Genomic DNA, 14,518 nt, shown 5'->3' on the forward strand with positions numbered 1-14,518 from the left:
GATAAGTGAGACTCTACTGTACTGTATTTACAAATTTACCAGTAAAATATCACAATGAATTTGAAACACTGACTACAAAAACATTGATTATGAAAAGGCAGACTGTGTTGGATAATCCAGAACATTGTATAATCGAATGTTGGATAAGTGAGATTCTACTTTGATATGAAATAATTTCTAGGATAGAATAATGCAGAACAATATAATCTCTAAAACCAGGACAGTAATAAAGAAATAAAGAAAGTAAATAAAGCAAGGAAATTGGAAATTCCACAAAGGAAACAATCAGGGCCAGCTAACACCTCCCAAGAAAGGATTCTTCCAGAAAGGAAGCTGAGAAGGCAGTGAAGCACTATGTATTACCAAAGTCATTATTATTACTATCATTACTATCCTTACTATTATTATTATTATTATTATTATTATTATTATTATTATTATTATTATTGTGTTGCGGTCAACCGTGAAAATGAATACAATCTGGCTCCAAGTATTCAAAAACACTAAAATCAGAATATATAAAAATTAATGTGGTATAATAAAACAGAACAATACAATCTCTAAAATCAGAACACTAAATAAAGAACAACACTCTGAAAATAGGGGAATTCCACACAGAAAACAATCAGGGCCAGCTAACACCTCCCAACAAAGGATTCCCATCATCAAAGTCTGGCCAATCCTCTGTTTTCTCAGGGCCACAGACAGTAGAAGCATATAAAATATCGCAAACAACACCACTCTGAAAACAAGGTAATTCCAGACAGGAAACAATCAGGGCCAGCTAACACCTCCCAACAAAAAAAAATCACTCAGGGAGGAAACAGCTAGGCTTTAAATCTGCAAGGCCATTACATCCTAATCATTTTTCCTAATTGCAGCATTCATACTTGCCTCCAACAGACAAAAAAAAAACAACAATCAGAAATATTGTATATTCACAACCTTTAGGAAATAATGTCCCCTGATGGCACAGCATGTTAAAGCGCTGAGCTGCTGAACTTCTGGACCGAAAGGCCGCAGGTTTGAATTGGGGGAACTGACAGAGCCCCCACTGTTAGCCCCAGCTACTGCCAACCCAGAAGTTCAAAAACATGTAAATGTGAGTGCATCAATAGGTAGTGCTCCGGTGGGAAGGTAACGCTGCTCCATGCAGTCATCCCACATGACCTTGGAGGAGTCTACAGACAACGACGGCTCTTCGGCTTAGAAATGAAGATGAGCACCAACCCCCAGAATCAGACATGACTGGACTTAACGTCAGGGGAAAACGTTTACCCTTTACCTTAACTACCACCAATTCCTCAATACTTTATTTCCCATACCACCATTCTTCGCCACAGCAACGCGTGGCCGGGCACAGCTAGTTAGCATTATATATTACTATATTGAACTATACCACTATACTATTATATAATATCTAATATATAACATATAATTAATATTATTATATGGTATTACTATTAGTATTATATTGTATAACATAAGATTATTATCAATATTATATGTATATACAATATATTATATTATTGAAACTGATATAAAAATATTCTATTATAAAACTGATGGCGGGGGCCAGGTAAATGACCTTGGAGGGCCGCATCTGGCCCCCGGGCCTTAGTTTGGGGACCCCTGCCCTAAACTTTCATCAAAGTGATTAATAAAGATGTTGAACAGTACTGGGCACAGGACCGAACCCTGCAGCACTTCACTAGTCACTTCTTTCCAGGATGAAGAGGAACCATCATGAGCATCCTTTGGGTTTGGTTGCTTAACCAGTTACAGATCCACTTAACAGTAGTTTTGCCTAACCCACATTAGACTATTTTGTTTGTAAGAAGGTCATGGGGAACCTTGTCAAAGGGGCCTTACTGAAATCAAGATATGCTACATCCAAAGCATTCCCTGTATCTATCAAGCTTGTAACTCTATTGAAAAAAGCGATTATTACAGACTGCCTCTTTAAAGATCTGCTCCAGAATCTTTCCTGGTATTGATGTAAATCTGACTGCATGGTAATTGTTTGTGTCTTCTTTTTTCGCCTTCTTGAAGATAGCCCTCCTCCAGTCTGCTGGGACTTCTCCTGTTCTCCAAGAATTCTCAAAGATTATTGCCATGGTTCTGAAGTTACTTCTGCTAGTTCCTTCAATACTCTTGGATGTAGTTCATCTGGCCCTGGAGACTTGAATTCATTTAGAGGAGCCAGGTATTCCTGGACTAAATCTTTACTCATTTTGGGTTGCATTTCTCCTTTTATCTTGTCCACTCCATAATCCCTCTTTTGTCTGAATTCATACAATTTAAATCAGTTAGGCAATCATTGCCAGTAAAGAACTGGTCTATCCAAACCTTCCTGATAGTTTGGTACTCTTACTTAACAGGCACGTTTGCATCCACTGGAATCCTGGGGCATTGGAGCTCTTTGGTTGAGAATAGTTAATGTCTCCCTTCACACTCTCAATCCAGAATCTATAGGATGCCACAGCAGTTAAAGTGGAATCATTTTGCTATAACTGTGTAGTGTGTCATTATCGTGCAAAATGGGAGAATCAGTAGTGTTCCATTATCTATTCTTGACTGTTTGGGGGAGATACAAACCTGCAGGTTGCAAATATGGTCAATGTGGGAAGTGGCTCTATGATGTCAGAACTCATAAACTTATTTCTTTCATACTGTCCACTTTGATACCATTTAAACTGTCAGGTAGCAACAGAAAGACTAGAGGGGAAAAAGTAGAAAGATTGTAGGATTCTCTCTCTCTCCCCCCCCCCCCCCCCCAACTACCTTCAAAACATTTTCCCTGCTGGAAAGTTAATTTTGGAGACTGTTCAGTTAGTATAATAAATCAATTATTTAAGACAAAGTGTTAATATATTTGCTCTGCCACATCAATGTAGCCTGCAGACTTTCATATAAGACAGTGTACAGTATCTCCCATGATTTCAGTTCCTCTTATTGGATTATCATTTCTTGGTTCTTTTCATGGGAATGAGAATGCCATGTGTCCTTGCCTCTGGGAAGGATCAGAGGAGACAAAATAATTTTTAAAAAAAAGCAAAGGTTTTTGGACCCGGAAAAACTATTTCTGACCAAATAATTTAAAATAATAAATCCACGTTGACTTGGAATATCGTGTCACAATGGAAATTATATCATTTTAAAGATACAGGGTTTGTCTACACTGATGGAAAAAATATATTTGGCAACACATTTTCCCAGTCCACGTTAGCCATGTAGTGACCCTGTTACATGCTACACACATATCACACACAATTTTGTGAAATTGCCATAACTGACCATGCATTTCCTTCTGGTGAACTCACCTTGCTGTTAGGGATGGTTGGCATTACCAAATTTTCACATTATTTTTAGCTGCACAGTCATGCATACAAATGGGGAAAGTATTAGTGTATCTCTGCTCAATATACTTTCTGTTGAGCAGGCATATACAAAAACTAATATACTAATATGCAAATATTTCCATATATAAACCTTTAAAAATTCAACCTGGCAAAGAGCCATTCTCTGGTGGGAGTGCTCATCTCCCACTAACCAGTTCTGACCATCACTAACTCTGCCCACAATGATCTAGCAAAGTGATGCTATCTGGATGGTCAACCACAAACCTAAAAGTCTGAATTTTCAGTAAAACCTTTCAAGGAAAAAGAAAGGCATTTTGAAACAGATTAAGACTCAAAGAAATCCATGGCAAACCACTAATTACAGATGTTGTATTTCAGTATCAGAACCCCTACAAAGTGAATCTGTTTTTTGGTCCATGTAGACAAGCTCTAAGAAACCCTGTTAGTGAATTGTGAAGATGTATATTGGGACACTGGCAACAATGTTCCAGTGTGCATCAATCACATTGAGCATCGATCTTATTGTATACTAGCTGTGCCCTGCCACGCGTTGTTGTGGCCAATTGGAATTGCAGTGAGTAGACTCGCTGCTTATAAGCCTGGGCGCTTTCTATATATGGGCCTCCTTGGTTGGACTGGTTGAATGGGATGGAGTGCCCTGATGGCTTCCAAAAGTGAGGGTTTTTGATGTAGGGGAAATCTTGGTTGGGCAGGTTGAAGAGGAGTGAATAGTGTTGCTGGTTGGAAGCCTGGCCGCTTTCTACTTTGTGGAATTGTTGGTTGGGAGGTCGAATAGTAATGAATAGCCTGAGTGTAGCAAGTATAAATGTTGCAATTAGTTGCCTTGATTAGCATTGAATGGCCTTGCAGGTTCGAGGCCTGGGTGTTTCCTGGTTGAGGGAATCCTTTTTTGGGAGGTGTTATGTGGGTGTGATTGTTTCCTGTCTGGAATTGCCCTGTCTTCTGAGTGTTGTTTTGTATTTAGTGTCCTGATTTTAGAGATTCTATTGTTCTGTTTTCTTATTTGATCAGAGTTAATTATTACATATGAGATACAGTAATGTTATGTATTAATAAATATTAGATAAGTGAAGCTTGGATAAGTGAGACTGTATTGTATTGTCTGTTTGGAGGGCAAGTGCCAATGTTGGCATTGGTGTGCTTGATTAGCACTGAATGGCCTCGCAGGTTCAGTGCCTGGCTGCTTCTTGCTTGTGAAGCTGTTTATTGTTATTGTTGTTTTGGTTTTTATTATGATTGAGGGGTAAATTGAGGGGAAGAGAAGGAGAAAGTGTAAGTAATTGAGGGAGAATTCTTCCTCCCTCCCCTTCCTCCTCCTTCTCATTTCCCCCTCCCCCCTGTACCTCTGTGGAGTTGGTGTGCCTGTTTTACGGGGCGACGTGGGCCGCTATTTCCAACCCAGCTTGGTCCTCCTGAGAAGCGGCAGTTTTTTGGGTGCTGGCTGGCTGGTCTGTCTTGGTGGCTAAAGCAATGAAGGAAAGAGGAGTGGGGAGTGCTGGTGGCTCCGCCTGCGGGAAGGGGGGGGGGGGAAAGGTTTGGAGCCGAAAAGCACGAAGGGAAGAGGAGTGCTGGTAGTTTCGCGGCGGGGGGGGGGGGGGGGAGGTTTGGAGTTGAAAAGCGAGAAGGTAAGGGGAGTGCTGGTGGCTCCGCTGGTGGGGAGGGGGGGTGGAAAAGTTTGTTGCCAATAGGTAGTTTGTGAGGGGATCTGGCCTTCCATTTTAGTGCCTTTTCCCCACCTTGGTCCTCCTCAGAAGCGGCAGTTTTTGGAAGATGGTAGCAGTGTCTGTGGCGGGAAACGGATTGCACCGTTGAAGGGAGGGGTGGGGGTTGTGCTTCCTGCACTCGTGCTGGCCTTCGTCGCAGGCGCAGATGGAGCGTTCCAGTTTTTGGGGTTTTTTAGGCCCCATGGAGGTTGGGGATGTCTAGTTTTGTTGTATGAACCGAGAGACGTGGATGATGGGTTCTGTTGTCAAATTTTGCGGTTGGGGGGGCCTTTAGTTTTGTTGTTTTGCCCGGGGGAGCGATGCCATTCTCTTTTTTTATATATAGATAGGTCTCTTTGCTGGCTGGCCTACATAGTACTGAAACACCTGCCCTTGACAGGATATGGATGTTGTGAAACTGCCCAATTCTAATCTTTGCAGATGTAAATCCACATTGGAAAGTGAAAGTCAATAAGAACTTCATCCCATAGGTTTAGGGCTCTGTTTCTATGTGCTGCAGAAACAGAGCCTTATGGAAGTCCCATAGAGGTCATCACATAACATATGGGCACTTGGGGTAGGAATCTGTGGGGCTCTGTTTCTGCAGTGCATGGAAACGGAACCCTAAACCTGTCTTTAGGAATCTGGTGTTACCCAATTCCAAATGCTGAAAAGCAGTGGAAAGATTGGGAAAAGTCTGGCATCAACGTGGTAAGGATGTGGGATGACTGGTCATCCCAGAAAATGGGAAAGGATGGGAAGGAACAGGGTAAGACAGTTCCTTCTGCTTTCCCCACTTTCTCCTGACTTATTCGATAAAGTCCTAAGAGGATTCCAGACATTCTGAATAATTTATCATGATTTCTAGTAGTTAGGAGATGTGGCCCCCCGATTGTGGAATTCTCTGCCCGCGGAGATTAGGCAAGCCCCCACACTAGCAGCCTTCAAGAAAGACTTGAAAACATGGCTCTTTCGCTGCGCTTTTGGAGAGTAACCATTTTATATTTCTTTTCCGTTGCTCCCCCTAATATCTATCCTCCAGAATACCCCACTCCCTTATGACCCTGTTCGCTGTGGTTTTTATTTTTATGTCTTTCTCACCCCGAGTTTTAACTTAATGTTCATGTGGTCTGCCCTTGTTTTTATTGTCTCCTTGTTTTATTTTGTAATGGATATTATTTACTGTATTGTTTATTGTATTGTGTTGTGCTGTTCTTTTATATGCTGTTTACATTGTATTGTTTTGGGCGTGGCCCCATGTAAGCCGCCCCGAGTCCCCATTGGGGAGATGGTGGCGGGGTATAAATAAAGTATTATTATTATTATTATTAGGTGGATTTGTAACTTTGATGATTCATATTTATGGTTGCCAATGACTGCAGTGAACATTTCCAACCAGGAAGACTCCCAGACAAAGGGTTTCTCAAGCAAGCACTTGATATCTGCTGGGGTTTGGTTTCAGGACCCCCTGTGAATATCAAAATCAGTGGATGTTCAAGTCCCATTATATACAATGGCATAATAAAATAGTAACCCTTACTCAAGGAGGAAAAAGCTGTGTTTGTTTTGGGTTTTTTTTCCCTTTGGTGGGGCAATATTTTTGAGCCCTGTTGGGTTCAATCTGTGGATGCAAAATGCATGCACATGGAGGGCTGCCTGTACTTCAAATGGTGGTACTGCTATGATTTCACAATTGCAAGGTGGCTTGATTGAAGCACAGGATCTTAAGGGAGCTTTCCAACTATTTGTTCTAAAGAGACCTTGGGACTAGAAGGTAAAATTTCTCATCACCCCAAACTGCCTTGTAAAACCTTTAGATGGAGTGTTATATGTAGTCATAGCATATATGATGACCAGGATCCTGGCTTATATCTTCAATATGTCAATGGTGCATGCCAAGCCATTTATGACCTTCAAGAGGTGGGAAAATGTAGAAGATTAGGAGGCTTCATTAAATCTTCAGGGGATTTTGGAAGCCCAGTTGATCAATTTTGCCCCAATTGATCTAGTGGCTATGGGGACATGTTTATGGGGGCCATGCTATCCAGAAGGTATCCTGGAATATTTAAAGAAAAAAACATATTTTTGAAATATTTGCAGAATTTAATTTTGACTTAGGCGGTGTTCTACGGGGTTCCAAATATGTTCTCCAGAACATTTTAGAGGACTGTTTGGGGAGTATGAGAACAACTTTTGGGTCTCCTGGAAACAACAAAAAGTCACTGGGAGGCTGCATGTGGATCACAGATCATACTCTGAACACCCTGCTCCAAAGTAACCATTTTATTTTCAATCTTTGATGTATACAAACATTGCATGTCTTCAATTTTTGGGAAAAAAAATCATTTGTTTCCCCAAACCACGGGTAATTTTCTTTTGTTTTTCCTGTGACTTCAACATTTCCAGAACTTTCACATTTCTCACAACAGGTGCATCCTATGAAATCTGGCAGTTCGGTGAAGTAGTAGATCCTCTGGCAGAGAGTTCTAAGTGGCTCATAAAACTACAAATCTCAAAATTCCTAGGATGTAAGCATGATAGTTAAAGTGGTATAAATGTGCTCCAACTGCATAGTTTCAAAGAAGACGTAATGTTAGAATCAACCTGATTAATGGTTTAAAAAAATGTCAGGGTAATTGTGTTAAGTGTTTTTGTTCCAGAATATGTATGACTATCTGAAAGATTTTGCCCATATTCAGGATAAAATTCAAAGTGACACTGTCATAAAAAATTCACCAGGATTCCACAAAACAAGTAAACTTTGTGATTTGTTGTGTGAAATGGGCCCAAACTCCAGAATAATAGCCTAACTTCATAGTCAAAATTTTATGTGCATCTAGACTGTTGAATTAATGAAGTCGGTTGTAACTGCCATGGCTCAATGCAAAGGAATTGTGGGAGTTATAGTTTTACCAGGTCTTTGGCTTTCTCAGCCAAGGAATGCTGTTGTTTCACCAAACTATAGCATTGGGCATGGCTGTTAAGGTGGCATCAAGCTGCATTACTTTGACAGTGTAGGTGTACCCGAAATCAGTGAAACATCAAATAATACTTCGTAGAGAACATAACAAAGTACTGAATATGGGGTCATCGTACAAGTCATTTAATTCAGGGTTGGTCAAGGGTTGGTCAAGAATGGCAATACTACAGAGTTGTTCCAAGGATGGCTACACTGCCCATCTCCATCTCACTGTGATGATCGGGAACTTTAGGAAAGTTCTGGAGCAGTCCTCAACTGTTCTTAATGTGGGACAAAACAAGATTAACTAGCTTTACCTCAGATTGGGAGCAAGAAACTCAATGAAACATGTGGATGCCAAAAGAATGACATCTCACCCACAGATGGCCTCTATGACAAATGGTTAGATCATGAAACTAATTTAATTATCCTTCTTTTGCTTTCTTTTTGTTTTTTAAAATATCTTTTAGATAATCATGATTTTCATCTGGAAGCTTTGGTTCATCTCTGTTGCTGCAGCTGTAAGCCTTTCTGCCCAAGATAACTGTCTGTTTGAGGCAGCCTCTCATTTTTGGAACTGTTCTTCAAAGGCTTTCAATGTGGTTCCACCTGATTTAACAGACAACGTCTTGAGGTTAGATCTGTCCTTCAACAGGATTGACCAAGTGAGAAAAGCAGACCTGATGTCTGCAGTCAATCTCCAAATGCTTTTGCTGCAGTCCAATCTAATCCAAACAATAGAGGAGGACGCTTTTCACACTCTTATCAAGCTGGAGCATTTGGATTTATCAAGGAACAAGCTGATTCATTTGTTACCCTCTTGGTTTGCATCCCTTTCTTCCTTGAAGAAGTTGAACATTAAGGGGAACAACTATTCAGAACTTGGACAAACACCCTTGTTTTCTGGCCTAAAAAGTTTGAGATTTCTCTACTTGGGAAATGGTGATCGCTTCTCTACTTTACAGAGACAAGACTTGGAAGGGATTTCTGTTCTGGAAGAGCTGGAGATAGAAGGACCATACCTCAATCAATATGAGCCAGGAAGTCTACTATCAATAGATCCCATAAATCACCTAATTTTGAATGCTCCCTCTGCTACCACTTTGCCTTTGCTTATAAATGACATTAGAAATTCTGTGATATGTCTTGAACTGCAAAATATTAAAAAGCTGAGCCCTCCATACTATCACTCACTTGACGGAGTCACTGCACAAAAGCTTGTATTTAGAAATGTTGAGATTTCAGATAGGACTGCTGTACATTTGTCAGCCATCCTGGCTTCTATGAGTCAGCTACATGACCTAGAGTTCACAGATTGTAGATTGCAGGGCATTGGTGACTTCAGTGGTATTCAGCAGTATCCACGTACCTTACAAGTAGTAGCGATCAGGAATATGTCTATTGAATTGTTTTATACATTTACAGGGCTTACTGATATAATGCCTCTGGTTCAGAGTATTACCAGTCTTACAGTTGAAAATTCAAAAGCTTTTCTGATGATCTGCCCAGTTGCAAAAAGTTTCAACTCAGTGCAATATCTTGATCTCAGTGTAAACCTGTTCCGAGATGAAGCTTTACTACAGACATTGTGCACAGGAGCCTGGCCAAAGTTACAGACTTTAAATTTGAGTCAAAATTTTCTGAAACAAATTGAGGTAGTAGCGCATAGTGCTACACGGGTGATAAATCTTTCCAACTTGGATATAAGTCAAAATAGCTTTGGAAACATGCCAGACTTTTGTAAGTGGCCAAAAAATCTGAAATATTTAAACATTTCACATTCTAAAGTAAACATAGTCACAAGTTGCATCCCTCAGAGTCTGGAAGTGCTGGACGTTAGCAATAATAACCTCCAAGACTTTAGACTCACCCTTCCTCAGCTCCAAGAGCTTTACATCCAAAACAACAAATTGACAACCCTTCCACCTCCTGTCCTTTCTCCAAGCATTAAAGTCGTGAATATTAGAGGAAACAAAGTATTTGGATTCTCTAAGAAGGAATTGGAAACTTTTGCAAACTTGGAGATGTTGGATGCACGTTACAACAGTTTTCAGTGTACATGTGAATTTCTCTCTTTCATTCAATCTCAAGCATTAAAATCTCACATCTTTGTGGACTGGCCAAATAACTATACTTGTGATGCTCCAGATTATATAGGAGGAGAGCAAGTGGCAATTGCCCAACTACACGTGACAGATTGTCACCAGACTTTAGTGGTTTCTTTAATTTGTATCTTGATACTCCTGATCATCTTGGTGACAGCAATTCTTTGCTACAAGCTTCATGCCATCTGGTATATGAACATGATCTGGGCCTGGCTTCAAGCAAAACGCAACCCCCCCAAACCTCTTGTTAAAGAAACTGACTACGATGCCTTTGTTTCTTACAGCGAACAGGACTCTGAGTGGGTGGAAAACATTATGGTGAGGGAGCTGGAGCAAGCCGATCCACCGTTCAAACTCTGCCTCCATAAAAGGGATTTTCTGCCTGGCAAATGGATTGTAGACAACATTATTGATTCCATTGAGAGGAGTTCTAAAACTCTGTTTGTGTTGTCGCAGCACTTTGTCCAGAGCGAGTGGTGCAAATACGAACTTGATTTCTCTCACTTTCGCCTTTTTGACGAGAATAACGATTCTGCAATTTTGATCCTGCTGGAGCCCATTCCAGAAGAAACAGTTCCCAGAAGATTTTGCAAACTGAGGAAACTGATGAATACTAAAACCTACCTTGAATGGCCAAGTGATGAAGATCAGAAGATAATCTTTTGGTTTAATTTGAACATTGCCATGAAATCCTAGGAATTGATGTTGAATTCTTGATGATATGGGTGCTTGTTTCACTTTATGCCTTAGCATGAAGTTCTCCTGAGGGCATGCTGTCTGTGCTTTCCCATCCCTTGGCTAAATATACAGTATTTTCTTTCGACCATGTGCTAGTGCTGAACAAATGCTATGACCTAACAGTATAGACACACCAATTTAAGAAGTATGATATACAACTCAACCAGTTATCTAGTTCCTTTAGCTCTAAGTGCTTTGTAATATGCAATAATATTCAATATAGACATTAAAAGACTAACATTCTATCATAGCAGAAGAACAAGCAGAGTTAGAAACACAATATATTTTCAAAAGAGTGCAATTTATCTCTTGCAGAGTCTTTATACTTCAAAAAGATTGAAGGCTGCTTCAAAAAGTTAGATCTGATCTCTCTCTATATTTCTGCAATTGTGTCATTGAAACATGTTGCCATTGTGAAATATACTGCTTTGAAATTAAGTTTTGCTTCCTAACACTAGCTTGGAGTACCTCCAGACAAGCCAGTCAACCCACTAAATTTTAGGCTATTGTGATCCTCAGTTCCATCACTACAAAAGTCAACAGATGGTGACATCATCTGGTTCTTGCCAAAGTGAGGAAGTTGCATGGAAAAGAGGAAGGAAGGGCATATTTATAAAAAACAGTTATGAAACCTGGAGGATTTCAGAAAGCTGTAGAAACACTTCAAATACAAGTGAAATAAAGCCAAAAGCCAAATAAGTACCAAATTACTTTAACATAATTAAAAACAACGCTATTCCGCTTTATGAAACATTGCTTTGTCTTGAAGACAACTAATATCCAAACATTCTGAGTCACTAAACCTCAATTCCACAAATAGAATGTTTTAGGCACTTTATAACACTTGGAATTTAGTATGTCCTTACTAATTGCTATTGCTGCCTTTTATGATTACTTGGAATTTAGTATTGTCCATTTTAAATGGCTGTTGCTGCATTTTTATTGAATATCTTATTTAAATTGAGTTGGGTTTTACATTTGTAAGTGTTATGTTTTTGATATTGTTACTAATGGTGATATATTTTACTTGTATTTTATGTGTCATAGCACTAATATGTGTTGTTTGTAAGCCACTTCAAGTTCCTTTGGGAGATGGTGGAGGGATATAAATAAAGTTGTTGTTGTTGTTGTTATTATTATTATTATTATTATTATTATTATTATTATTATTATTATTATTATTATTATTATTATGAACGCTGAGGAAGATATTCACTGAGATGTACCTATCTGTTTAAGTGTAGTTATCTGCAAAATTGCAATGAAAAAAGGAGGGATCACCAAAAACCATCAGACAGGTAGATTTAGAAATGTGTTTATTTGATAACACTATGTAACATACAGTAGAGTCTCACTTATCCAACATAAACGGGCCGGCAGAACGTTGGATAAGCTAATATGTTGGATAATGAGGAGAGATTAAGAAAAAGTCTATTAAACATCAAAAAAGGTTATGATTTTACAAATTAAGCACCAAAACATCATGTTATACAACAAATTTGACAGAAAAAGTAATTCATTACACATTAATGCTATGTAGTAATTACTGTATTTACAAATTTAGCACCAAAATATCATGATGTATTGAAAACATTGACTACAAAAATGTGTTGGATAATCCAGAATGTTGGATAAGTGAGTGTTGGATAAGTGAGACTCTACTGTAATTTGAAAACATTTCTGTTCCTGGTTTGAAAGTGTTATTTCCTGTTTAATTGTGTGGTAGCTACTTTGAAAGTAGTTGGTATACTCCAGAAACTTCGCTTTTGTGGCCACAAACTATGTTGAATTGGTTGAGACCCAATGAGATATTCATTGAAAAACTAGCAAAATGGGCTACACGATGTCTCACAAAAACAAAGTGTTTGCAGTTTAATAAATTTTCCCCGTGTTTTAATGATAGAACCAATTAAGAAATGACATTTATAACCCAGGAACAAAAATCATGTTACATAGTGTATTGAATAACTAAGTAAATAAGTATTTTTCTCTACAAAAGGATACCATGGTTCACTGTATCAAATATTACTGAAATGTTCAAAAGAATCTAGAAGAATACACTCCCCCCTTGTCAAGCTTCCAGAATGCATTTTAACATAATTGTCACATTTTCCTCACTCCATAGACATATATATTGTAATTAATCACATATCACTTTTCTTTGATTAGGGCTGTGGATATTATACATGTATGCAAAATTCGTTCCTACCATTTCTACCGTTTCTTTCGTGTCTTCCGTTTCTTCGGAAACACAAAATGGGAAGCCCCCTACCCATACAAAAATCTGCTCGACCCAAAAGCCTGTTTTTTTTTTTTGTGCATCTGCTCCTTGCCTTGGAAAGAGAATGTATGTGTGGTGGGACATGCAGGTAGGCAGGCCCAGAAATATTGAAAACCGTATTTTATTGTACTTGTTCTTAATTATCTAAAGAAGAACAAAATACTGAGATGTATATTGTGGAAAAAACTGAACATATGATAGATATAGATGATTGTTGTTAATGTGTGCCTTGCCTTCAAGTCAACTCTGATTTATGGGGTCCTAAAAGTGATCGCATCACAGGGATTTCTTGGCCAGATTTCCTCAGTTTGCCATTACCTTCCTCTGAAGCTGAGAGAGTGTGACTCAAATGACACTGACTCTCAATCCCAGATTAGTTATTTTCAGTTTTTCTAAAGAGTTTTTTTTTCATGTCAGGAATGACTTGAGAAACTGCAAGTCACTTCTGGTGTGAGAGAATTGGCTGTCTGCAAGGATGTTGCCCAGGGGACACCCAGATGTTTTACCATCCTGTGAGAGGATTCTCTCATGTCCCCGCATGGGAAGCCGGAGCTGACAGATGGGAGCTCATCCCGCTCCCAGGATTCGAACCACTGGAATTTCAGTCAGCAGTCCTGCTGGCACAAAGCTTTAACCCATTGCGCCACTGGGGGCTCCTTTTCTAAAACGCGGTAATAGTTTTAGGAATGTTTCTTTTTAATTCAGGTTGTGAGCGAAAATAAAAACGAATCAAAAGTGTTTTTGAAGCTCTGTATTGGCTAACTTTTTAAAAAGACAATTTTCAACACCAGCTGAATGTCAGGTTTGTATGTGCCGGCGAAGCTTCTTTGAGATCTGCATATTTGTTTAAAACTGAAAACCAATCTTCTTGTCAACATGCATGAGCACAGATGTGGAACACAGGGCTTCCTTCCTTGGTGAAACCTAGCAGAAAGCAGGATGTGTATAAATAGTTGCAAAACCATCCTTGTTTTGCATTTTTGGTAATGCAGAAGGAAACCGTGCTGAGCTTTCCTTATTGAGGCAGAATTTGTGAAGGCACTGCATGGAGTTATTGGCTTTTCATTTTTCTCTTAAAATGAAAAATGTCAATCAGAGACCATTATTTATTATTGGAAGGGAGGAAAAGTAGTGTTACCGGTAAACAGGCACAACTGGATTCCCTGAAAATCCCATTCAGCCCAACAATTTCAGATGCAGTTCAGTATAACTTGATTTCCTGCACCACACTAAATTACCTAACACCCATTTTTTAACCGTGTGAGAAGCAACTTGAGAACATACTGCAAGTCGCTTCTGGGGTGAGAGAATTGGCTGTCTACAGAGACGTTACCCAGGGGATGCCGGGA

General features: G+C 39.3%; 1 protein-coding gene across 3 annotated transcripts in view; it reads left to right on the forward strand.

Moving 5' to 3' along the window:
- Nucleotides 1-12,017, forward strand: part of tlr2 (toll like receptor 2) — a 37,116-nt gene extending 25,099 nt beyond the window's left edge. Inside the window, exons 1-2 of one of the 3 annotated variants that reach the window (XM_003221711.4) lie at nucleotides 4,917-5,008; nucleotides 8,516-12,017. In XM_003221711.4, the coding sequence (XP_003221759.1) occupies nucleotides 8,522-10,846 (2,325 nt within the window). In that variant the 5' untranslated portion in view covers nucleotides 4,917-5,008; nucleotides 8,516-8,521 and the 3' untranslated portion in view covers nucleotides 10,847-12,017. Of the gene's footprint in view, nucleotides 1-4,916; nucleotides 5,009-5,040; nucleotides 7,615-8,515 lie in introns of those variants that run through there. The other 2 variants (XM_062981093.1, XM_062981094.1) reach the window with 2 other exon arrangements.
- Nucleotides 12,018-14,518: the final 2,501 nt, after the last annotated feature.

The sequence above is a fragment of the Anolis carolinensis genome, chromosome 5 (genome assembly GCF_035594765.1).
Source record: "Anolis carolinensis isolate JA03-04 chromosome 5, rAnoCar3.1.pri, whole genome shotgun sequence".
Taxonomy (NCBI): domain Eukaryota; kingdom Metazoa; phylum Chordata; class Lepidosauria; order Squamata; family Dactyloidae; genus Anolis; species Anolis carolinensis.